Raw genomic sequence first — 24,997 nt, forward strand, 5'->3', positions numbered from 1 at the left:
TCTCCAGTAGCATATTGGGCACCTACTGACCTGGGGAGTTCCTGTTTCAGTATCCTATCATTTTGCCTTTTCATACTGTTCATGAGGTTCTCAAGGCAAGAATACTGAAGTGGTTTGCCATTCCCTTCTCCAGTGGACCACATTCTGTCAGATCTCTCCACCGTGACCCGCTGATCTTGGGTGGCCCCACAAGGCATGCCTTAGTTTCATTGAGTTAGACAAGGCTATGGTCCGTTTGATTAGATTGACTAGTTTTCTGTGATTATATTGTCAGTGTGTCTGCCCTCTGATGCCCTCTTGCAACACCTACCGTCTTACTTGGGTATTATTATTATTCAACCTTCCTGTAAAGATGAGGTGCTAGTTATTTTCCAGACACCCTAATCAGGAAGGCTAGGATGTGTGAAATTGTTTTAAGTGCCTAAGTCAGTAATCCTCAAGCAGAGGAGAAATTATTGAAAATAAAAGAGTACCACTCAGAAACATTCAAAATGCATATAATTAGGCTCTGGCATAAAGAATCTGATTTAGCACCCACCTTAATAGAGATTGGACTTCCCTGTGGCTCACCTGGTAAAGAGTCCGCCTGCAATGTGGGAGACCTGGGTTCAACCCCTGAGTTGGGAAGATCCCACGGAGAAGGGAATGGCTACCCACTCCAGTGTTCTGGTCTGGAGAATTCCATGGACTGTATATAGTCCATGGGGTCGCAAAGAGTTGGACAAAACTAAGCAACTTTCACTTCGGTTAACAGAGATTCCACTTTGAGAAAGACTTCTCAAAGTCCATTAGGCATATTGCAGGTGAGCCTGTTTTCCTTCCTATTAGGAATTCAGCCCACTTACATGGAAGAATGGCTGCACAATCGAGGTAGCAAGAGGAAATAGGAGATAAGGGAAGTATTAGGAAAATAAACTAATACTTATAGGGAACCTGGTGTTTAGTACTGGGGCTAGGCTTTTTAAAAATAGAGAAATTTAATACACTGATACAACCACCTTATCAAGTAATAAGCAGTCTCTCTACAAAAGAGGAAGCGAGGCTGGAAATGGTTAACTGCTCTGTCCAGGATCACACAGTTAGTAAGTCAAAGAGAGTATCTGGGCCTAAGGATTCAAAGTACATGCTATTACGGTGTGTGCTGCTTCCTACTACTAAAACGTACAGAAAGCCTTCCAATAATCAACTGTATTCACCTTTTCTCAAACTATCCTTGACCAGACTGCTGAAAAGGAAGAAAAGTAAAAAATTTGATGTCTGCTTTTCTGTCCTTATTTAGACATGTATGCCCAAAATACAACAGGATGAATGTGTGAAGCAGAGTAATGGAGAAAATAAAGAAACTGAATAACCTGCCATTGACTACATGACAACACGGCTTGTGGACAGTTTATTCACTTTAAAATAGATACTGTGATGTAAAGTTGTCCAGAACTACAATCTGTAGTATATAGTAGGCAAGTACAAAGGACAGCCAGCACAGTGTGCTTTGTTAAGATTAATCATTCTAAATCAAAAGGTAAGAATGATTTACTGTCTATACCAGGTACATATCTTGGGGGAAAACACACTCATGTCAAGGAGATACGATATAGATAGAAACAGGTAAAAGTTCTGAAAGAGAAGCAACCTATGGCAATAAGAGTCTCTTGAAGTTAATGGAGGAAAAGAAAATTTACACATGAGGCTTCACAGTGTGCCCAGTTTCTGGTTTAATACCTGGCAGAGAGCAGTTGCTAAATAAAAATTTGCTGAAAAGATTTCAGGCACTAGAATTTACATATTTAACAGTCTCTCATTTAAACAACCTATCAATTTCTTTCTTCATTATCTACTAGCTATATATAATTTACATAATAAATCTATTATTTAAAAACTTTCAATAGGTACAACAATTATATGACATTTCATTAGGATGAACTCTAAATTGCTTGGACAAGATTTACTTTGGAATCACATCATCCAAGCAAAGAAAGACACACAATCATTTCCTAAGACACAACAAAAATGAAAAAGGTGAGACAAATATCTGCCTTAGAAGTTTATCAATAACTTCTTATATACACATATATATTCACAAAGTGGTTGAGAGTCCTTTTATACAATCCTTTATATGAGGTCCAGTGACTGAGAGCTCTGTAACAGGACAATGGTCAGATAATCATCGTGACTTCCAATGGTTTTTTCCCCCTGAACTTTGTTATCCTTTAGTTGGGGAGAGAAAGAAGTCCATTTTCATCTGCTGTATCTAAGATTTTACAGATCACTGGAGATTCAACCTAAAGAACGATAATAAAACCATTTTAAAGTTGCTAAGCTGAATACTTTATTCAGTTATTCTGCTGAATGAAAACATATAAATTTGGTAAATTTATATGAGTCCTCCTCTTGGATAAGTCATCCAATGTTATTTCTACAAAGTGAATTTTTTAGAAAACAATTTTTAGTCATCCATATAAAATGCTAGATAGGTAAATAGTTATTTTTATCTTTAAGTAAAACATATAAGAAAGGAAAGGAGTAAAGGGCAAGAATAAGAGAGAAATACATAGCTAGGTCTTACATAACAAAATGTAGAATAATATGGCAAAATAATCAGTTGCACCATTCAAGAAAAGGGTAAAGAAAAATGGCCAAAGATGGGCCAGGTGTTAAAATTATCAAATTTAAGACAATGATAATAAATATAATGGAGGAAATTAGAGGAAATAAGTGGAAAACATAGACAACATGTGTGAATAGATGGGGGATTTTAACAGAGAAAATAAAACCATAAAAAGAAAAACTGAAGAGGAGTGTTAGAAATGAAAAATATAGCAGAGATAAATTCATTCAGAGGTGGACAGGACACAGCAGAGGAAAGAATCAATGAACTTGAAGATGATTCAACAGAAAAGATGTGGCCCAAATTGACACAAGAAAAAGGTAAGAATAAGATAAAAGAAGATTTAGGGACAACTTGAAATTAGCATGTTTTAATCAGAGTCCCAGAAATAGATGACGGGCAAAATTTTTCCAAAACTCAGACTCAACACTTAGGAACTTGGCATTTTAAAAAATTTTATGAATTATACCTCAATAAAAAAGATTTCAATTTTTACAGAGGTGATATGAGGGCTATATTAAATTCTGGAGACTACTGAACATCCTTTCTAGACTTAATGCTAAACATTAAATGTGGCCCCAAACTGAATTCCTGAGTATTAGTTTTCCACTTACCCCAAGGATATACTGACAAGAGTGAGGCTCTAGCATATATACAGTGACAGCATGAGGAGAATCTGATTCTTTACACCTAAAACAGAGAGTACTTTAAGCTATTGCCCAAACCACACAAAATTATTCTTTTTCTTTTCAAGGATAAAAATCTCTTGTAAGTAGTTCTGTACAATTAATAATTGAAATAGCCTAATTCGACAATAACTATTAAAATAATAACAATTACAATTATGATTTTACTATCTTACAATAAAACTATTTGGTGAAAAATTGTATTATAAATAAATATAATTATCTGTAATTATATCTTATATAAACTTTTGCCCATAGGAAGCAAATTAAAGAGAAGGGCATAAAGCATGAAAACTAAAACTTACTTTAGTTTTACAGTCACCTGTCTTGGTTTGTCAGTAATATCACAAATATCTCCATTTCCATAAAAATGTGACACCATCCTGAGTCAGAAAAACAAACAAGTTTTATTAAACTAGAACTTCATTCATTCAGAGTAACTTTAACGGGTAGGGTGAGAAGATGGTTAGAGGGCTCAATTTTGTATTAAGTAAAAAAATCCAACTATATTCCTTAAAAATACATATTTTAAGGTTATGTCACAGAGAAAGTCTTTCAGGTTCTATAGAATATCAAATTGAGATACTTCTTAGTGGTTTAATTAATAAGAATGATCTTATTAATAACTTGCATATTATTTACTTGTATACAAATAATTAAGGTTAAACTGCTTTTTAAAAAGTTTTCTTTTAAAGTTAAGCACTTCCCCAGCTCTTCTTTTCCCCTACCCTGAATATTGTTTCCTCTGTCAGTTTTCCCTTCTTCCTACCCTCCATTTAGCTGCACTCCTTAAAATAATGTAATGCAGGAGTAAGAAGGTAAAGCCTATGCTAAGCTATAAATTCCAAAGAGCAGGAACTAAACAAAAGTTTAATTTTGTTAGCCTCATACTTGTGTGCTTCAATACTTGTTGCACATGATACCATGAGCTACTTTCACTTGAAAAATATAAACATTTAAAAAATTGATCTGTTGAGTATATTAACACTTAAATACCTATCTCTTAACTTTGCTAATTTTGATTTTGGTCAGTCCAAGAGGTCAGTACATTCTAAAAACAGATCTCTCAATACCATCTGTGCTAGGAAGGACAAAGTTAACATCTGAGAAGGAAAAAGAATGAATGATTTAATATCACTGGGTAATGGACTATAAGAAAAGCTAAAGCTTAGTTATTCTTGGGTAAGAAGAGATTAATTTCCTTCTGCTACAACAAGATATACCTAATAGCCCAAAGAAATGTTGAAGTAGTTTTTCAAAAAGACATTGTTTAACTATTTTCAACCACTACTGCGCAATGGTTAAATAACAAAGGAGAATGCTAGAGTACATTTAAAGAGAATTAAGTAACTTAAAGAGGTAAAGATTATACATGAAGGGGTAAAATGCTTTATAACAGGGTTAGACCTAATACCTGGAATTGCAGCAGTGTTACTAACACCAACACTGTCAAAGGAAGTAGTCAGTTCATTGCATGCAATTGCCAGGCACTACACTTTACACCAATTACCTCATTTAAATGTTATAACAATTATCTGAGGCAAATACTACTAGACATGAAAATTGAGGCTTGCAAAGACTATGTAATTTGACCAGGGTAGTAGGTGAGTCACCAGTGTTTGAATCCAAGGTATCTGACTTCAGAAACTCCTCTTTAACTATTACACTGTGTTGCTTCCTCTTTAAAAAAAACTAACCTAAAAAATGTCCCAGAAAAAAAAACAAACAAAAAGATTTTATTTTAAATTAACATTTTCCAATATTCTGAGTTTTAAATATTCTAAGATCCAGAGACGAATAAAGTTAGTATTTACCTGACTGTCTGGGTACCATCATCTTGAAGGTGATAGGCTCTAGCGGTATTCTTTTTAGCCCATTCAATATGTTCTTCTTGGTTCCATGTTCCCACAACCACAGAGGTTTTCCCACTATCCTTGTCCTAATATATGAAAAAATATTTGTGACAATAAATGTTTGACATCAAGGAGACATTTATGCTGATGGGCTATAAGCTACAGAACTTATCTTCACCTGCACACTGGATATCTACGTTTAGATGTAACAATGTTAGTCAAACTTGAGGAGGAGAAATTTGAGCTCATTATTGTTTATTTCTTGTTCTCTGCATTATGAAACTGGCACTTTCTAGTCAGTAGGTCCAGATGTAGTTATTTTTGACTCTGCTGCCCTTCACTCTACATTCATCAGTCCTGTCACTTTCCTGGAGATGGTCTTGGCTTCACTCTTCTATTGGTCTATTGCTAGCATCTCACCCCTCAACTAGAGTTTACTCTCTCATATCTAGATACTATAACTACATACTACTGTGATTCCTACTTAAATCTCTGGCCTCTCTCTCTCTTACTCGTTATATACAAGTTTCCATATTATTCATTTGACATGATGCACCCTATACTGCCCTTTACGTGGACTTCTTCCTTCTCTCTCATTTTTCTTTCTTTCCTGTCTTCCTGTTTTTCTTTGTATTTTATGCCAAGGACCATGTTGGGTACTAGTATACATCTGATGAGTAGAATTAAAAACCCTTACAGAGGCAAAAAGGCATAGCCACTGTATAGTGGAGCTTACTGCCTAGTGGAAGAGACAGAGCCATTAAACATTCTTTTAGCAACCACACCGCAAATTCCTAGACAGACAGGTATTAGCCTGGCATAGTAAACTGTTTAATAAGAGGGTGGCTATAGAGATTGTCTGGGTTTGAATTCTGGTTTCACCATTTACTACCTATGTGATTTTAGCCAAGTTACTAAACCTTTGCTTCAGTTTCCTTATCTTAGAATAACAATACTCATCTCTTATGAGCATTACATGAGTTAATATGTTATGTGTAAAGTACTTAGAATAGTGCCTGGTACACAGTGAGTACTATGTTTGTTAGCTACTATTATTTTTGTATACCCCAAAGTTCCTACCAGAGTTCCTCGAAAAGTTCTAGGTAATACTACCTTAGCTAAAGTAAGTTTGATAAAACCTAGCGTTGGCAAGTGTATAGGAAAACACTTATTATTAATGGAAAGGTAAACGATCCAACCTTTGGAGGCAACTGTTCAGTAGGCATATATTTTGACCCACCAAGTACATTTCTAGATGTGTGTACTATGAACGTACTTGCAAAAGTTTACAAATGCAACTATTTAAAAACGTTCACTAAGATGCTATCTCAGCAGAAAAGTAGAGATCTAATTAATACACTGTGTGTATAGGCATAATTCTCTGTACCTGCTGAAAAAAATGAAATCAGTTGTTGCTGACATGGAAAGATCTCCAACATACTAGGTGAAAAGAACAAGTGCATTCAGTATATCCTGTCTGTATAAATAAAAAGGTTATATCAAAATTTATGTATATGGTTTATTTTTTTCCCTTTTGGTTGTTAACTAAGAAAATGTTACTTTTGAAAAATGGGACAATAGTGGAGGAGAATTTTACTTTTCATTCCATTCTATATTTCTGGCACATATTCCTTTAATTTAAAAAAAAAACAAAAAACAACCAGTGGGTATTATCTGGACTGTACTTAGATGGTACTTTATCTTTTTTGTATTAATAAATGTTATTAAAAATACATAAAACATTGACAAAGCAGCAAGAATAAGAGGAAAGCATGATGAAATGGGACAGCTCAGGTTTAATGGAAGAAAGAAAAAGTCCTAGTTTACAGATGCCACATACATTTTTTTAGAATGATTTAAATGTGGAAAGTGAGTTCATCTTTCCTGATATGATCCATCATGAAATTTAAGATCAGCTCAAAACATCTCAGGAGGGCAAATATGGTATTTCCTAATTACCAGTTGTTATTTATTTTGGGGAATAAAGAGCCTTTTAAAACAACCAAATCAATATTTATTAATATTAATGTTTGTCTTCAGGGTCTAGTAGTTTACCTTACTAAATGAAGTACAAATAAAACTATTTGGGCCTGAACTTCAGAATTGAAGCAGCTTTAAAGTGTGAGATTCAAGTGTGAGAGAATGCTGATTTATGACAGTATGAAAGCATAAAGAGCATTTAATCTTAAAACTTAAACTTGGACCTTATGGTACCTTCTCTCAGCTGAGAAACTTGCTGTATTTATCCTATTTTACTGACACTAGTGACAACATTCTATCTTACCATTCATGTTCCTAAATATGAGTTATAAAATGACTAATTTCTTAGCCAAAGCTGAAGAGGTTAGTCATAGTAGTGTATTATTCTTCCAGACTGACAGTAATGCAAGAATCTGAGTAGTTAATAAACAAAGTTACTTTAAGATGACTGATGTAGTCTTAACAATAAGCTTTCCATTTCCCAGAATTTAGAGATGTTTTGTTGAATATTAAAATCATGTCATATTTAAAAGTAACACCAACCCCACTCTATTTTTCCACAAAAGATTTTTGAAACTTTAAACCATTTAGTGATAGAATGATATAAATGCTGTGCCATACCTCATGGTATTGATGTACGTGTTTGCCATAGCAGAATTCATATTTCCACCAACCAACACCCTACAGGAAAGGAAACAGATCAAGTTTCAGTACAGAGAAAGGGGTACCAGGGTTTGTCTCAATATTGCCACATGATAGTAATGGACATATATGTAACTAAAAAAATTGTACTAGCAATAATATGGTTGAAAATCACAATTAAAAATTATTAATAAACTTAAAAAATGGACATACAGAGAATAACTTTCTTGGTAAAATAAAGCAAAATGAAAATTCTACTTATAACCATATTTTCAATTGAAGCTCTGAGTCAGAGGCAAAATTCCACCTTAGCAGATATTAGCTCAAGTTTTAAATGAGCTAATGTAGGCTCATAACCAAAATACAGGCTATACAATCATTGGTGCCCATTCTAGCAGTTAGCCAGAATCACACATGAATTACTTATTTAAATAAGCAATTCTTATATATATATATTTTATCAAGTAAAGGTCAAGTTTTAGCCTGTGAATAAAGAGAAATTATAATGACTATGCCTTAAGTGAGATGTAGAGATATGTCTGTTGGAAAGCTTCCAGAATCCTGCCATTTCTCTATAGACAAAATATCTTCTTCAGTGCTGCTAATGTCTCTTGATAAATAACATACAAAGTGAAAGCTGGAAGATAAATACTTAAACTGAAGGTTTATTTCTCACCCCGTGAAAGCAATAGGAACCACTAAGGAACTCCTTTATGAGTTGGTCATCTGTCAATTTGGATATGTGGGTTGTTCCAACAGTGAGCATTGGCTGAGAACCAACAGCAATGGGTTTGTGGATTGCTGGAAATCTCTCTTCCTTCGTTGATTGCAAATCTTCCTAAAATTAAACAAACACATATTTATAGGCTTCAATATGACTTAAATTATTATTTTTTAACTTTGGAAAATTTGGAAAGTAAAAGTTGCCTACTCATTTTTAATGTGCTTTAAGAAAATGAATTTTGCAACACTTAATAGAGTAGAGAAAGCTCTAGTCAAGTGTTAGTTCCATGTACCAGTTAGGGGTATGGTGACCATTCTTAACAATACAGAGATAATTTCTACTTCGATGGTTTGTCTCATTATTCTTATTAAGTACTTCACTATCTGTTAGATTTTATATTTAGTTTAAAAAAATGTGGTTACTATCTATAAAGAAAGGATAATAAGCAGGCTAATAAAGGGCTAAGTGGGAACGAACATGAATGTTAGTTGTAATTATTCAAATGTAGCAGGACCTGGTTGCTGCCCTGGAGCTAAGTGCAGTGTAATAAAGCAAGGGTGCAGGGAACAGCAGATTCACAGAGGTATGGGTGATTCAAACAGACTGATGAAGACCTGAAACAGAAAGACTCCACAAAGAGAAAGCCCTTGCTTAATTTATGGAGCATTAATAATTTGTGACTTATGTGAAAGTCTGCTATGTGTTGTGGGTATGTGCACACGAACCTGAGAAAGAGGTAAGAGGAAAGATGTGTGGTATGGTATGATAGTTAAAACAAAAGACAGAAGCAGGCACCACACGGTGGAAAACTATGTAATGCTAAGTCTGAACATTAACTTTTAGGTTTTAGGCAAAGATATGGTATGATCAGATCTTTAAGTAATTACTTTAGCAGTCACAGGGATGAAGGGATAGTAACAAATCTGGAGGTGGAGAGTCAAGTTAGGAGCTCAGTAACCCAGGCCAGAGATGAAGAGACTCAAACCTAAGGGAGTGACAACTGGGGTGGAGAGAAGAGGACAGTTGTGAAAGAAGTCAATGGTTTAGAATCTGGACGTTATCTGGGTACTGACAGTGAGCAGAGAGGAAATGAATCTCGACCACAACTGAGGGAATAAGTGTACCAATGAACTGAGTAAAATAACAATAAAGAAACTGAACAGTAAAATGTATGCAGTTGCCACTGGCCAGTTTTCGTTCTTTTCTTGTTTTCATCTTGTATAACAGGAGTCACTGGATGGTTATGTTGGAAACCAATGCCTTATCCTCTCTCTTCTTCAGTGTTAAGAACAAAGACTGCCAAGATGCCTTCTCATTTTTTTTTTAAAAAACCTTGACTTTTACATGGCTCTTTCTACATTTATAGAATGTAGGCTCTTTCTACATCCAGAGCCTATACTATGCTCTTGGCACTATTTTAAATACTGAGTATTAAAAATGAAGGAGACATAGTTACTACTCCTAAGAAGATAAGGTCTAATAGAGTAAAACAATTACTTAGAATACATGAGACCTATAGCAAGGTCAGTGAAGAATACTGCACAGTGAAACCTGTAGCTGAGAAAAGGGGAAGAGGTAAAAAGAAACATGACCGTTTATTATTGTTTCTTTTGAACATCTACTTCCATTTTAAGGAAAATTACCCCAATAAAAGCAAGATGATAGTAGTTTTTGAATCAGGGTTTGGAAATTTAGAAAATAGATTCTTAATAAATCCAGTAATTTCCAAATTAATGTGGTATAATAACGTAGGGCTTCCCCCGTGGCTCAGTGGTAACGAATCTGCTTGCCAATGCAGGAGAGGTGGGTTCGATCCCTGGATTGGGAAGATTCCCCTGAGAAGGAAATGGCAACCCACTCCAGTATTCTTGCCTGGGAAATCCCACGGACAGAGGAGCCTGGCAGGCTATAGCCAAGGGGTCGGAAAGAATTGGATACAACAATCGGAGAGCCAAATACATATTTTGTTTAAAAAAAATTCTTTATGGTAAAGCTTAGTTCAAACTTGAAAGGCAAACCATATGCCAAATATTAAAAAAAAAGTTATGTGTAATAAATTGAATTTCTAAAAAAATTATTCTGAGATAAAGATGACTAGTTCTAAGTAATTACTCACAGTATTACATCACCATGTACTATCAAGATGCTAGGTATTTTGAAAGCATTATAGCTATCATCTATAGCTTAAAAAATTTTTTTTTCAATTTGCAGATTTAACACATAAAAGAAAAATAAACTGGCATTTCTTCCTTGAAGAATAATTAAAGTTGGGTTTGTGAAGAATTTTGATGGGGCTGACTTTTAAGTACTTGTTAGTACTGAAATCATTATCAAGAAGATGAGAAAATAATTCCATTTCCAATCTTTCAATACAGCACTTCAAATCAAATGCAGATTACGGTTAAGACAATGTTTCCTCCTTATCATAATGGGAGGGTTCATAACATCCACAAAGAGTCTGGTAATATTTTCACAATAAGTATTCAAGAGGAAGGGGCGATAAAGACCTTGTAGTTATAATTAACCCACTGTTAAATATTAACAGCATACTAGGTATCACACAAGAAGCTGGAAACTCCAAGTAGTGAAAATTTTAAAAATCTTCCCTCCCTTTTAATGAAGAACCATAGGAAAAACAACCGATTTTAACCATGTAAGTGCTATACCCGAGGGCTGAATAAAATACAAGCTCACAGAAGAGGAAACATTGATCTCATATGCAGGTAATCCATTAGAAATCCTGGCTCATTTGCAAACAAAGTGACACTGAAAGCAGATCTTCAAGCTTACCCCTGACAAATTTCTATTAGTTCATCAGGTGTAGGGAGGGAGGGGAGAAGACAACAGAAGAGGGAAAACAGTATCTCCACAGGCAAGGAGGTTGGAAAGAATGTGGTACTTTTAGGAAATGCTTAAGTTGTTTAAAATAGCTGGCATCAAAGGAATGGAAATGAGAGATGAGGCTGAAGCCATATCATGAATGGTCTTCTATTATTCTTTGATAAAATGATTGTATGAACAACAATTTCATCTTGAGGTATCAGTTCAGTCACTCAGCCGTGTCCAACTCTGCGACCCCATGAACTGCAGCATGCCAGGCCTCCCTATCCATCACCAACTGTCGGAGTCTACCCAAACCCTTGTCCATTGAGTCGGTGATGCCATCCAACCATCTCATCCTCTGTCGTCCCCTTCTCCTCCTACCCTCAATCTTTCCCAGCATCAGGGTCTTCTCAAATGAGTCACCTCTTTGCATTAGGTGGCCAAAGTACTGGTATTTCAACTTCAACATCAGTCTTCACAGTGAACACCCAGGACTGATCTCCTTTAGGATGGACTTATAGATCACATTAAATACCAAACAGTTAAATAAATTACCAAATATTCATTTCAGACAGAACATTTTATCAGCTGTTTGGGAAGGATTAGAAGGAAGATGTGTGACATTGGTTTTAGGTCTTAAGAAATGATGAGGTTCTGAACTAAAGACAGGTTTGAAAAGCAGTCAGAGGATAACATTGACAGCACTGAGAGACAAGCAGAATGACTCAGGTTTCTGACTTGGACAACTGGGTGGAGCACACAGCTTTAAAAGGAATGGCAAAGACAAGAAAAGTGTCACTGTGAAAGAGGAAAAAAAAGATACGTCTGAGATAACTGAAAATGTATATATGTCCAATAGAAAAGAAAGTGAAGTCGCTCAGTCGTGTCCGACTCTTTGTAACCCCATGGATTGTAGTCTACCAGGCTTCTCCGTCCATAGAATTCTCCAGGCAAGAGTACTGGAGTGGGTTGCCATTTCCTTCTCCAGGGGATCTTCTCGATCCAGGGATGGAACCTGGGTCTCCCGCATTGGAGACAGACGCTTTAACCTCTGAGCCACCAGGGAAGCCCCATATATGTCCAATAGGCAGATGAAAAGGGAAGATGGCGTATCAATAGGGAGAAGCAGTAGAGACAAGTGGTTAAGAGGGACAGATTCTAGAATCAGACTACTTTGATTGTAATCTCTAACCCATCACTTGTCACTTCCCCTCTGAACCTTAGTTCCCTAACCTGTTAAGGTGGGCAATAATATATCTTATATGCTGTTGTAAGGATTAGATAATACCTGTAAGGACTCAATTGTTGTTTAGTTGCTAAGTCTGACTCTTTTGAGACCCCATGTACTGTAGCCCACCAGGCTTGTCTGTCCATGCGATTTCCCAGGCAAGAATACTGGAGTGGGTAGCCACTCCCTTCTTCAGTAAAGATTCAATACATGTTAATAATTGTGATTGTGATTTGAGTTCAGGAGAAAGGTCAGGGTTGTAGATGTATATTTATAATACACAGGCATGAAAATGTGAGTTGAAAGAATGGTCATGGATGAGCTTACTTAAGGAGACAATGTACAAAAAGGAGAGAAAGGACCTGTGAACAGAACCAAGGGAACTGTAACATTTTAAGAAGCAGGAATTAGAGAAAGAGCTAGTACACAGGAGAAGAGAACCAGTAAGATAATGACCTGAAGCAAAGAAAAGAGAAAAAGTTCAAGCTTCAAATGTTCAGCTAAGATCAAGTTATGTACATGTCTAGCAAATTTAGAACCAAAGACAGTTGTTGATCTTAGTAAGAACCATTTAAGGAGAATGACAGAATGATGGTTTGATAATAAATAGCAATGAGTTGAAGAATAAATAAAGTATTAGGAGATGGGCTGTAGTCTATTTTTTCAAGAGGCTTAGCTGGGAAGTTCAGTTAACTAGCTGAAAAATTTAACTGAAATGAACAGGATGCCAAACTTTAAAATATTATGGAATCATGAGTGTAAGAAAATGCTAAAACAGTTTCTGGGAAGTACTAGAATAAGGAAAATTAAAATCAAAAGAATTGGAATTGACAATTTTGAGTCAGGAAAATAAATTACTATTACCGTACCACAGAAATCATTAAAATACTGATATATGCTATGATTTTTGGAAATGGAAGCACTGAGAAAATACTGTTAGATAATTCTCACACCTCTTTGTTTCTCCTAAAAGGCACCCTTAGTATTTCTTCCTGTTGTTCCAACTGTCTCAGGGTGAGGGGTTTAAACGGCGATCCTGGTAGTGACTGGCAAAATATGTCATTCACAGGAGATGCTCTGAATCTGTTCAGTGAGAACAAAGTGTTAAAGCTAAGCATACAACATTTTAAATCGTGTGCATTTCATGTTTAAAATATTAAATCCACATCCTACCTATATTTAGGATGATTGCACAAGAGTGGTGTCAAAATGACAACTTCATATTCACAAGTTGTAACTTCAGCTACTGAAAGAATTTCATGCTTAGATTCAGGATGACATATGTACATCACAGTACTTGATCTGGGCCGGTTCTGTTTCAAACTACAAGGTGTACCATTTCCCATTCCCACTGGATAGTAGGGTGTCATCTGACCTTCGATATTTTTAGTGGGAATCTTAAAAAAAGAGTATAAGACAGACTTTTCATTAGAAATAGAGGTGGGGTGAGGATGGGAGAAGCACTTATTCTGAAAGGAAGAACACTACATTTTATTTATAAACTAACATTTATTTAATATAATGGTAACGCTTCTGTATTTTCTATAAACTCTCCTAATGCTCTTTTGGTTCATATTCTTACTTGAATATATACATATTTTCAGAGCTAATTTAATACAGCATAAAAGGAAATTTTTACTTGGTGCTAAAATTAAGTTGTACATTTATATAAAGGATTACAAAGACATAATTAATATGAATTATCTTCAATAGTTATAAAGAAAGAGACCAGGATAAAATACAGAAACTTCCTATACTGGGCTGGTCAAAGCTTTCTTCACTAAACCCTCAGTGGATGCCTGTGTTAGAATTCAGATTCTAGTATAAGTCTGAAGTTTGATTTGTCAAAAAGTGGGGCCACACAGTTAATACTATCTTCTAAAACAGAAATCTAAATATTACACTGATTCATCAATCTGGTTATTCTTCTTTCCTGTTATTAACAGACACCCTTCTCAGCATATAAACTTTTAAGTAAATCTATTCAAGACCAACAAAAGACAAATGAAGACATTTTTACGGAATGGGAGAATAAAGGAGATCATATCAGAAGACAACGATTACTAAGGAGTTAGCTCCCACACTTTTATCAACAAACACAAGAAAAATTACATGGACGGGCTTTAAAAAGATGTTGTTAATAATATCTCCAAGCAAGCTCTTTGGAGGCAGGGAGCTTATCTTGTATCACTTTGGTACCCTGTCAGTGCTATATCTAAAACAGGCAATAAGTAAAAGATTCTAGAGAAAAATATTTTGAGGTTTCTTGTATGTTGTTTTCATGCTAATGTCTGGAATTAGAAAATCCTGGGTTCAAATCTCAGCTCTGAATTCACCAGCCTTATGACTTTGACCCAATTTCAGTTCTTGTCATTTGTAAAACCAGAATAATAATACATAACCAAAGGCTATAGGGAGAATTGAGCATTACTCTACTGGGGCTCAAAAATGTGAGTTTTCTTCCCTTACGTTTTCTTCCTCTTCCTTTATCATTTCACACTTTGAATTCCATCTTGCTATCCTCCAGAGCCAAAATATTTTGAGATAAATATTTTATCTCAAAGGTGGTCTGTAAAATTAAAACCTTTTAAAATAGCAATGCTATGTTGTCTATGCGGAGCTAATCAATTTCTCCAAAGCCACCTTTTTAAATTACAGGTACCCCTTTTAAGTAATTTGTAAGACTTTTTGCCATTTTACTTTACTTCTAATAGAAGTATCATTACGATATGAAACCATTTGTAGGAATATTCTCCAACAGTAAGTATTTAACTTTATGGAAATTTTAAGGATTCAGAAGTCATTCCTTAAACCACAAGGGCACTTAAAATTGTAATTAGTCACCCTAAGGAATTGTTGTTTTTTAAACAATCCTACTTTTCAGTCATCAATTATGCATTCAGATTCAATAAACATTCATGAAAGGCCTATATTATATCTAGCATTCTACTTTGCACTGCAGAGTAAAGAGATAAAAGACAGTCCCTGCTTTTAAGAAGCTTGCAGTCTTGTAGCTTGTTATTTACATATACAGTTTATCTGTTTCACCCACAAGAGACGGTTCAAACAAAAGAAAAAAAAATGTAAAAGCTCCTATTGTAATTGTTTGCAATGTTAAATAGAGGGGAAGAACCACTGCTAAGCACAGAAGTGATATAAGGCTATTACCTGAAACTTTCCCAGACACATCTTTGATAAATTCATTTATTTTTGTATAATCTTAAAAGTAAATAAGAACAATATAGGATAACTTTTGCAGAAAAACCTAACAGATTGCAAATTTTCTTTGACCAAATCCTTTGAGGTATTTGATAGACAGTTAAAGAACACCTGGCTATATTCTGTCAATTAAGTTACATAAATTTGTGTTTAGCTGTTCTGAGTAAAAAAATCACCAATTATCACTTGCCTCTTTTGATTTTTCCTCTTCTTCTGCTTCTTGTTCTGTGGATTAATACAAAAGTAAGTATAAATAATGAGTGGCGACTTATATACAAGACATAAAATGACTAAGTTTTCAATTTGTAACCTTAAACTTCTTTCTAAAGAAGACTCAAAGCATACACATAATTTTTAGCTTACCAGTTTAAGCTAATTTTCTTGAAATGGTTTCTTTTGAAAGAATAGTCATTTAATTATTTTATCTTTATCTAGGAAATAGTCTACTTGAGGCATAAAAACTGGTCACAAGTTTTCTTCTAAAATGTTTTTCTCAGTGAAAGGTTTACTCTTAAAAGAGTTGGCCAATTTGAATAATAGAGATTAATAAAAACATTTCATAATTTGAGGGATATATCTACATGTCTATTTCCATATATAAAGACTTTGTTTAAACCAAGCAAAAGCTAACACTATATAAATATAACAATGACATGTATATCTCACCAGACATAAAAATTTATTAATAGGTAGAAAAAAAGCAACAATGTTTGTTAAAGCAAAAAATAATGAAAAGATCTCTTTGAAAAAGTTTTCTAAGGTATTGTTTAGAAATTTATTTAAGTGTTTTACAATTCATTCCAACAAGATCTTTTTTTCTTAATCGACTGGCTGCACCATGTGGCATGTGATATCTCAAGTTTCCTGACCAGGGATTGAACCTGTGCCCCCTGCACTGGAAGCATGGAGTCTGTAACCTCTAGACTATCAGAGAAGTCCTTCCCACAAGATCTTTTAAATTCCAATTTGAATATATACTTTAAACCAAATACTAACATTATTACTAAATCACTCTGTAGAAACAAACCTTTTTCGGATAGAAGGTTCTTAGCCAACATATTTCCAAGGTAGTACTCGTGAATATTTACTTTCTATATTAAAAAAAATAATGATGTAGTAAGTATTTTGCAAATACATTTTTAAAGAACACAAATTTTAAAAAATCTCATTATTACAGTTTTCATTTTATAATGTTCCATATTTCATAGTTTGAAGAAAAAATACCTGACCACTTTCTTTCTCTTCATGGTACTGCCGAATGTGTTTTCCATGACATACTTCATAAGTCCAGTAAGACTCAATCTAAGAGAGATGGATGTATACAAAAGCCACATAACTCAACTGAATTACTTTTTGATATTTTAAGCAACCGAGTAGATTTCTCCCAAGATTTAGAATAAACTTTCATTAAATGAAAGTTATTACTATGCCTCAGAAAATATAAAATTTCTGAAGCCTATTCACTGTTTTCACTAATTAGATAAATGTAAAAATTCTGTGAAGCAAATACGTCTACACCTGGGGTCTGTAATAAACATCCAGCCAAGGGACCATTTTCTACACAGCCTAAAAGATAACTTTTTATTAAAATTGTATATAAGGAAATTTTCTTTTTAAACATTCAGTTTAGTAAGTGATATATTTGATAAGTGATATTACTGGGTGTTTGCTGCATATACAATACTATGCAGGAATTTACATTTTCAAGGGTTTATTGGCTGCTGGAAATTTATTTTCTAATTATCAAGTGAACATAAAATACATACTCTGTAGGAGCAACTGCTTTGTTTAAATAGGGGCTCCAACAGCTCTCTTGGATTTGGGCCTTTATAATCTTTTTCTTCTTCCTATGAAAGAATTAAGAGTTTAATATCATTATTTGGGAATTTTCTTCAACTCTGCTGTTTAGCTATTAACTCATTGGTCAAATCACAAATGCTTGGAAATAAAAGGGGAAAAAGTCAAAAGATTTAATAAGATCCTATGGTATGCCATTTCTTTCAAAAGAACTGAAATATATGCAGCAACATGGATGGACCTAGAGATTTCTATATTGAGTGAAGTTACACAGAGAAAGATAACTATCATATGGTATTGCTTGCATGTGGAATCTAAAAAAATGGTACAAATGAACTTATTAACCAAAAAGAGAGTCACAGATGTAGAAAACAAACTTATGGCTACCAGAGGGAAAGGTGGGGGAGGGAGCTAAACTGGGGGATCAAAATTGACATATACAAACTATTATATATAAAATAGATAACTGTTAATAGTAAGGACCTACTGTATAGCACAGAGAACTCTACTCAATACTCTGTAATGGACTACATGGGAAAAGAATCTAAAGAAGAATGGATATATGTAATGTATAACTGCTTCACTTTGCTATTATACCTGAAACTAACACAACACTGTAAACCAACTATACTCCAATTAAAAGAAAAGAATTGAAGTATAAAACACAGAGCCATAGAAAAATCTTCAATTCTTCCTTCTCTTAGAAAAAAGTTTCTGAGTATCAGTTTCCTGAACAATTCTTATACACCTACTTGAGAATTTCTAGCTATAAAAGCCTCGAATAGTTGAATCTTACATAATACACTGGAAAGTTTTAAGATACTTCTCAGTTTTCTAATTTTACATTTCAGACTTGAATGCCATAAATATGTATAATTGTGTATGTGTATATTTGTGTCTTAAGGTTTAAAATAAAATGAAATAGATAGCTGTCTTTCACAGATCTTAAATCTGAACAAAACTTCTTAAGAAAGCACTCACTGAGTTTAATACTGCCATTTTAGAGATTGTGAAAATATTCTGTAATTAGCTCAAAAAATTTATTGAGTGGAGGAATTGAGTTTCAAATTTGTTCAAGGTTCCACAGCTAACTATAGCCTATACCTCAGCCTCCTGGCTCCTAGGCTGGTGTCCTTTCCATTTTACCATGCTGCCTCTGTTTCATCTTGAAAGAAGTCATTGCCTTAAAGGATGGATAAGAGGCAGTTAGCGCATTTTAGGAGGAAGAAACGGGCAAGAGCTAAGGTAATGAGAAAGTACAAGGTACCTACAGATTTATTTACTAGCAGTTCTTTATAAAAAATGTCACATATACATAATCTAAGAATTCAGGAATAATGTGATTACTATTTTTATGGTAAGACAGCATTACTGAGAAACCTGTCACTCAATTTTATTTTAAAGTATGCAGTTGCAATGTTTTAAATAAATGTTTGGTAACAGGAATTATCAATGTATTTACAAAAACTTACCTCGTCCCCACCTGCCACTAGGGGAAGAATGCATTTATATTTTTCTTTATGTGTAGTTGTCATGATGACATAATTATCTTCCTTATACAAAACTCCAGTTGTAGGCTAGAAATAGAACAAAAAATGTACATTATTTTATCTGATTAAACTAAACTATAATTTATCATTTCAACAGAGGATTTTCAAACATATTTACTTCCAAAGGCAGGAAAAAAAGTCTACATATTTTTTAATGATAAAATGAGGACAACAGATTTTTTCTTGGTGTTACAATGTAACAGAAAAAGAAGGAACAAAAATATAGTTTGGAGTATAAAGGAAAGAAGGAAAAAAAGTAGTAATGCAACAGACTGAAGTTATAATATGGATTAAAAAGCATTTAGAGGCAGTGAATGGTCACGGATACACCATCGCTGAATACTTATTACCACCTATACATGAGAGCCTACAGCACCTTACAAACGTACTCTCAATTCTTTTTGATGGGACATCTGAACCTAAGATAGTGCAGTAATTTTCATAGTTGGGTAACATATGGATAAATTACTATGAATCTTCTGTGCTAATTTAACTTTTTTAGTATGTATAAGGGTCAGCAAATTTTTCCTGTAAAGGGCCAGATAGTAAATATTTTAGGCTTTGTGGGTCATATGGTCTCTATCGCAGCTATTCAGATATGCCATTGTAGGAAGTGAGTAGACAGGCATTATTAGGTAAATGAATAAGCATGGATGTATTCTGAGAAAAAAACAAACCAAAAAACCTTATAGAAATCAAGTTTGGAGTGGGCCAGCCTAAAGGTGTAATTTGCTGACTCATGGTATATATCAGCAAGACTATCGTTAAAGTGTTCTACAGTATAAACCAAACAAATTCACAAATCAAAAAGAACCAACACAATTCAAATGAACATTTCAATTACTATAACTGGTATTATTTTACAAAAAATAAATCTCTGCTTTGTGACAGAAAATATGTCACTAATTACTAAGGCAGATGGAGAAGGAAATGGCAACCCACTCCAGTATTCTTGCCTGGAGAATTCCACGGACAGAGGAGCCTGGTGGGCTACAGTCCACCGAGTCGCCAGAGTCGGACACGACTTAGCGACTAAATCACCACCACCACCACTAAGGCAGAAGTTTTCAAAGTCTATGAGCAGTATTCTGTGGCAATTCAGCTCCCTCTTTTCTCTTCTGACAGTAGATAAAATCACTAAACTATTGGCAATCCCTAGTAATGAAAGAACCACCCTTATTACAGGCCTCTACTCTTTCCTCAATTTAACAAAACAACCTTTAACTATAATAAAACCAGTAGTACTTGAAACTTCAAGTACTTGAAACCTTAAACACAAATAGAAATCAGGGCGATGTTTTCCCAAGATAATAAAGCAAAACAAAAAACAGCAGTAAATACTGACTGTATTAGCTATATGACAGTACCATTTGAGCCCTTTACATTATTATCTCATCAATGCTCAAAACAAGCATTGTACCCATTTCACTGAAAAGGAAACTGAAGCCCAGGGCTTAAATAATCTGTCCAAGGTAATACAGTAAACAGCACAGCCCAGAGAAGAAACCTAGCAGACTGGTTCCATATTCTGTGCGCTCTTAACTGTTTTAACATATTTGAATCAATTTGGTTTTAACATATTTGAATCAATTTGGTTAACATTTTCTTAGATTACTATACAGTGTGTGCCTGCATGTTAAGTTGCTTCAGTCGTGTCCTGGAGTATAACCAAGGATCCTTATTTAAAAGAACATTGTAAGTGAAGACAGGAATCAAAGAGATTTGAAAGTGAGAGTTGCAAAGCCAAATTTATGATAAAGGGATACTTAGAAACATTTATTCAGTTTAGCCAACAAACTGCTGTTAAGACATAACATTCGTATCTTTTGGTATTTTTCAGATATGGTCAGAATATATGATGGTGAGTTGTGCAAAGAATGACTCACATTCATTTCGCTAGCAATAGATGGCTTGAAGTTTTGTCAAATCATTCCTGTGCGGCAGTGAAGGTGGACAGTAGCATATGACTTAAATGCATTCCTCTCTATTTGTGAAGTACCTGCAATCTAATGTTCACAACTGGATTACATAGCAATACTGACTCATTTACTAAAACGTTCAGAACAGTGCTAACTAACAATGGAAAAAGAAACTGCTTGTTTGGAACCACAGCAAAGAAAGACAATTCTTTCTTTGTAATTAAAACTATAATCTTGCGTTTTATGCCTATATGATGAAATTTATTCCTTGTTTTTAAGGTTTAGGTAAAAGGTAACAGAACTAGAAACCATCCCTATTCTTATTTGAAGATTTGTTGTTGCTGCAAAGATTTGTTTTTCATGAGTTTAGGAAAGGCTGCTGCTGCTGCTGCTGCTGCTGCTAAGTGGCGTCAGTCATGTCCGACTCTGTGCGACCCCATAGATGGCAGCCCATCAGGCTCCTCTGTCCCTGGGATTCTCCAGCCAAGAGTACTGGAGTGGGCTGCCACTGCCTTCTCCATAGGAAAGGCTACTTTCCTCTTCAATAGAACAGACCAAATAACATTTCTTGTATCTGAAAACTCTTTGCTGAAATAGTGTATAATTTATTGGGATCACAAACATTTTTAACAAATTTTATCCAACTTTTTAATAATGGAAATTAGAGGAGAAAAGTTAACTTTTTGTGATTTTTTAACTTAAAAAAATTCCTGACCAACTAAAATGCTTCCTTTTGATTTTGTAAAATAGGTTTTTACTTAAAAAAATGAATTCTGAATGCACATAATCACAGTGTTTAAAAAAACTTGTTTTATATAACTTGACACCTTAAAGTATTTCCAGTGTAAGAGGCAATATTAGCGATATGATAAAAATCAATTTTAATATAATGAGACTAATTAAGGAGGGGTGTAGTCTTCAAGATTAAGGAACTTGAAAAGTATCTTGGCAAGGGTGAAATTTCTAATGCTTGACACAAGTCTGGAGGAATTAAGACAGAGGATGAGAAAGAAAGCTATCCTGGAGAATCTGTAAAATAAACTCAATGGCACAACTTGTTAACATATAGGACATGATTCAAACCACGGAGATGGTCACCATTTCCCCCAAATGTAACATTTGTTTTCAAATGGGAATACATTTCTGTATTAGCAAAAGAAGTTGAAAGAAAATTAGACTTATTTTGTGGTTTTCCTTTGGAGATGTTCACGAATTCTGTGTGAAGTAATGAATAATTGAACATTTTAAAGACACAGAGATGATGTTTCAGAAGGAAACCAAAACTGACTGCTAAAAACCAGTAAAGAAAGAATATCATAATCATTAATTATTGGAAACATTAAAAAGTGTATATATTTTTGGCATTTGATAATTTTTCTAAGTAAATTTGAAAGATGATGTATCATTTTGATATATCTGAATGGCAAGAGAATATAAAGCACAGAAGAGTTTTAAAGATTGAAAAAACCTGAGATCTTTTAATCCAGTCCCTCTCAATTTCAGGTGGTAGAGAGATAAAGGATCTTTATCCTAGTTCATTCAGCTGCTTAGTTACACATAAATGTCCATCCAACTGGCCTATAAAACAAAATGACAGTGCCAGGTGTGGAGGGTTGTAGTTTCAATTACACAAAGTAGGGAAGCGAAGCCTTGAGATTAAGAAAATATTAAAAAAAATCAGATCAATGATAATGGTTCTTGAGGCTTATTTTTGCGGGAGGGCCATAGGCCTTTTGCTAAGGAATAGGAAAATGTCTCTAGGTTTTCCCCAAAATAACTCAAACTTAAAAAAAAGGATAAAAATTCTTCCCAAATTTTCAAGCAAGCTCATCTTAGATTATGCTTTATTGTCAAATAAAAATAATTAAAAACAAAATTTCAAAATAAAATTAAGATATAGGAAAGGTTGGTCTACCATACATTGAGATCCTTTTCCATAACCTTTTGCAGCCAGCAAACAACAGTGCCAGAAAGAAAATGGAATGGTTTAGGTAATAACTTCTAAAAAGGCTAGTTTTAGTCATCTGTATATAGGTCAGTAAATTTTTAGGGCCACATATTAGCATGCCTTTTTTAATTAAAAAAAAACACACTGATGTAGAGTAAAAAATTTTAATGACCACATTCTTTAAACATCTGCCGAATTCATGCCTAGTGTGCTCTTCAGAAATAATCACAAGGTTGGGCTAAAATATTCTCATCTCTCAAGTTGTAGATGACTTATAACAAACTTTTATATAAATATTTTAATATATTAGTATTTTCTGAATAAGAAACCTACTGTATAGAACTGGGAACTCTCCGTAATGCTGTGTAATGACCTATAGTGGAACAGAATCTAAAAAAGAGTGGATATATGTATGTGTATATAGCGTATATGTGTTAACTGATTCAGTTTGTTGTACAGCAGAAACTAACACAACGTTGTAAATCAACTATACTTCAATAAAAATTAATTAAAAATATCTTCTGGCATTAATGCAAAGACAAACTGGCTTCCCAGAGAAATATCTACTTAAATTTAAGAATCACTGAACTATCAGAATGGAAGAACTGAAAACAGAAAGGAGAAACAAACCAGGTGTGAAATATTAGCTAAAACCAACACCAGCAAATAGAAATCTGGGTTGTGGAAATGACGACACCCCTTATCCTGGGACATTCTGTGCTGACCTGACAGTATCACATATTCATGTTTTAGCGATAGAGTAACAGAACAATATAGTAAAATAGTCTTCCAAGTAGAACGACTGCTGATAATTGGAATAAGAATTAAAAAAAAACAAACTCTTCAGGGGCAGGTGGGCTGTTACATTTTCCCTGATTTCCATTTTAAATAAATGAATTAATTACCATACGGTAAGTATCACAAGAGCCTATTTTTTATTGGCCGACAACGGATAGGAAGACTTCTCGGAAGTCCACGTCCCAAAGAAAGGACTGCAAATATTCATTACTTCGAGGTTATAAATACGTTTTTCAGTGTAGGAAAACTGACCATAAAATCTCATGTTCTGGAGTCTTAAGTAACGGTTATAATACATCAAAACTGTAAAGGACATTCTGCAAAGTGTCGTTAACATCTCACTGGCCAAACAGCCCTTTCTCAGAGACAACTTGGAAGGTAAAAGAGCTGTGCGGTATATGTATACTGTGCATATACGAGAGAGAAAACGAGTATGAGAGGGAACTCATATCCACAGTACAACTGATTGTGTAGGAAGAGTGTGTGTAATACTCCTTGAAGGAGACAAGGTTGCTGGTGGAGGAAGAGCTGCAGGTGACTCGCCAGAGAGAAAACAGATGCGCCTGACGTGGTTCTAGAAAAGCTGCTTCCACCGGAGGGGAGTGCTGCTAAACTGGAGAGACAGATTTCTTTAGAAGGGAGAACAGGTGACCGCTGGATCCTGAATGTGTAGGCATGGAGGCACATCCACAGAACGTGTTTGATAAGCACTTGCTGTATGAATGAACGAACGCGGGGTTAATGAAGCTTTGGACTAGGAATGAAGCATGCACCTGCAGAGGAGGTTCTAGGGGAAAAAAGCGTAGAATACCGAGAGAAGGGGCCGAACTCTTAAGTGCCAGGAAGAAGAGAGATGGCTACCGGGTTCGCAAGGGCACTGACCAGAGAGAACTCGGTGCCGGGCCAGTTGACTCGGAAAGGTATGTCATCGCTGAGCTGGGGTAGCGCTCGGCCACCTCCGGACGCCTCCAGGAGACCGCAGAGGACCAATAACACCGGCCCGCCTGGGACCAGACTCCGCGCGCCGCCGCCTCCTTCCTCCATCCTCCGCCGCCAGTTCTCCAGCCGCCGCCACAGCCTCCTCGGCCCACAGAGGAGAGGAGGGGGAGGAGGAGGAGGCGGCGGCGGGACTACCAAGCGTCCAGGCAGCCCGGGACCCAACCGCCGCCACGTCTCCTTCCGGAGAGCCCGGCAACGCCGCCCCCGCCCCCTTGGGCTTCCCGCC

General features: G+C 35.2%; 1 protein-coding gene across 4 annotated transcripts; it reads right to left on the reverse strand.

Moving 5' to 3' along the window:
- Positions 1-1,389: 1,389 nt before the first annotated feature.
- Positions 1,390-24,939, reverse strand: ERLEC1 (endoplasmic reticulum lectin 1). 4 transcript variants are annotated; one of them, XM_068964979.1, is made up of 14 exons: positions 24,655-24,939; positions 19,030-19,134; positions 17,527-17,607; positions 16,985-17,062; positions 16,788-16,851; positions 15,951-15,985; positions 13,715-13,938; positions 13,495-13,624; positions 8,443-8,604; positions 7,746-7,805; positions 5,106-5,230; positions 3,597-3,674; positions 3,220-3,295; positions 1,390-2,279 (listed from the first exon to the last, which is right to left on the reverse strand). In XM_068964979.1, exons 1-14 carry the CDS (start codon positions 24,814-24,816, stop codon positions 2,208-2,210), a joined length of 1,452 nt encoding a protein of 483 aa, XP_068821080.1. In that variant the 5' UTR covers positions 24,817-24,939; the 3' UTR covers positions 1,390-2,207. The 4 variants fall into 4 exon arrangements, with proteins under 4 accessions (XP_068821080.1, XP_068821089.1, XP_068821105.1 ...); XM_068964988.1 differs by lacking the exon at positions 17,527-17,607; XM_068965004.1 differs by lacking the exon at positions 8,443-8,604.
- Positions 24,940-24,997: the final 58 nt, after the last annotated feature.

The sequence above is a fragment of the Capricornis sumatraensis genome, chromosome 1 (assembly GCF_032405125.1).
Source record: "Capricornis sumatraensis isolate serow.1 chromosome 1, serow.2, whole genome shotgun sequence".
Classification (NCBI taxonomy): Eukaryota; Metazoa; Chordata; class Mammalia; order Artiodactyla; family Bovidae; genus Capricornis; species Capricornis sumatraensis.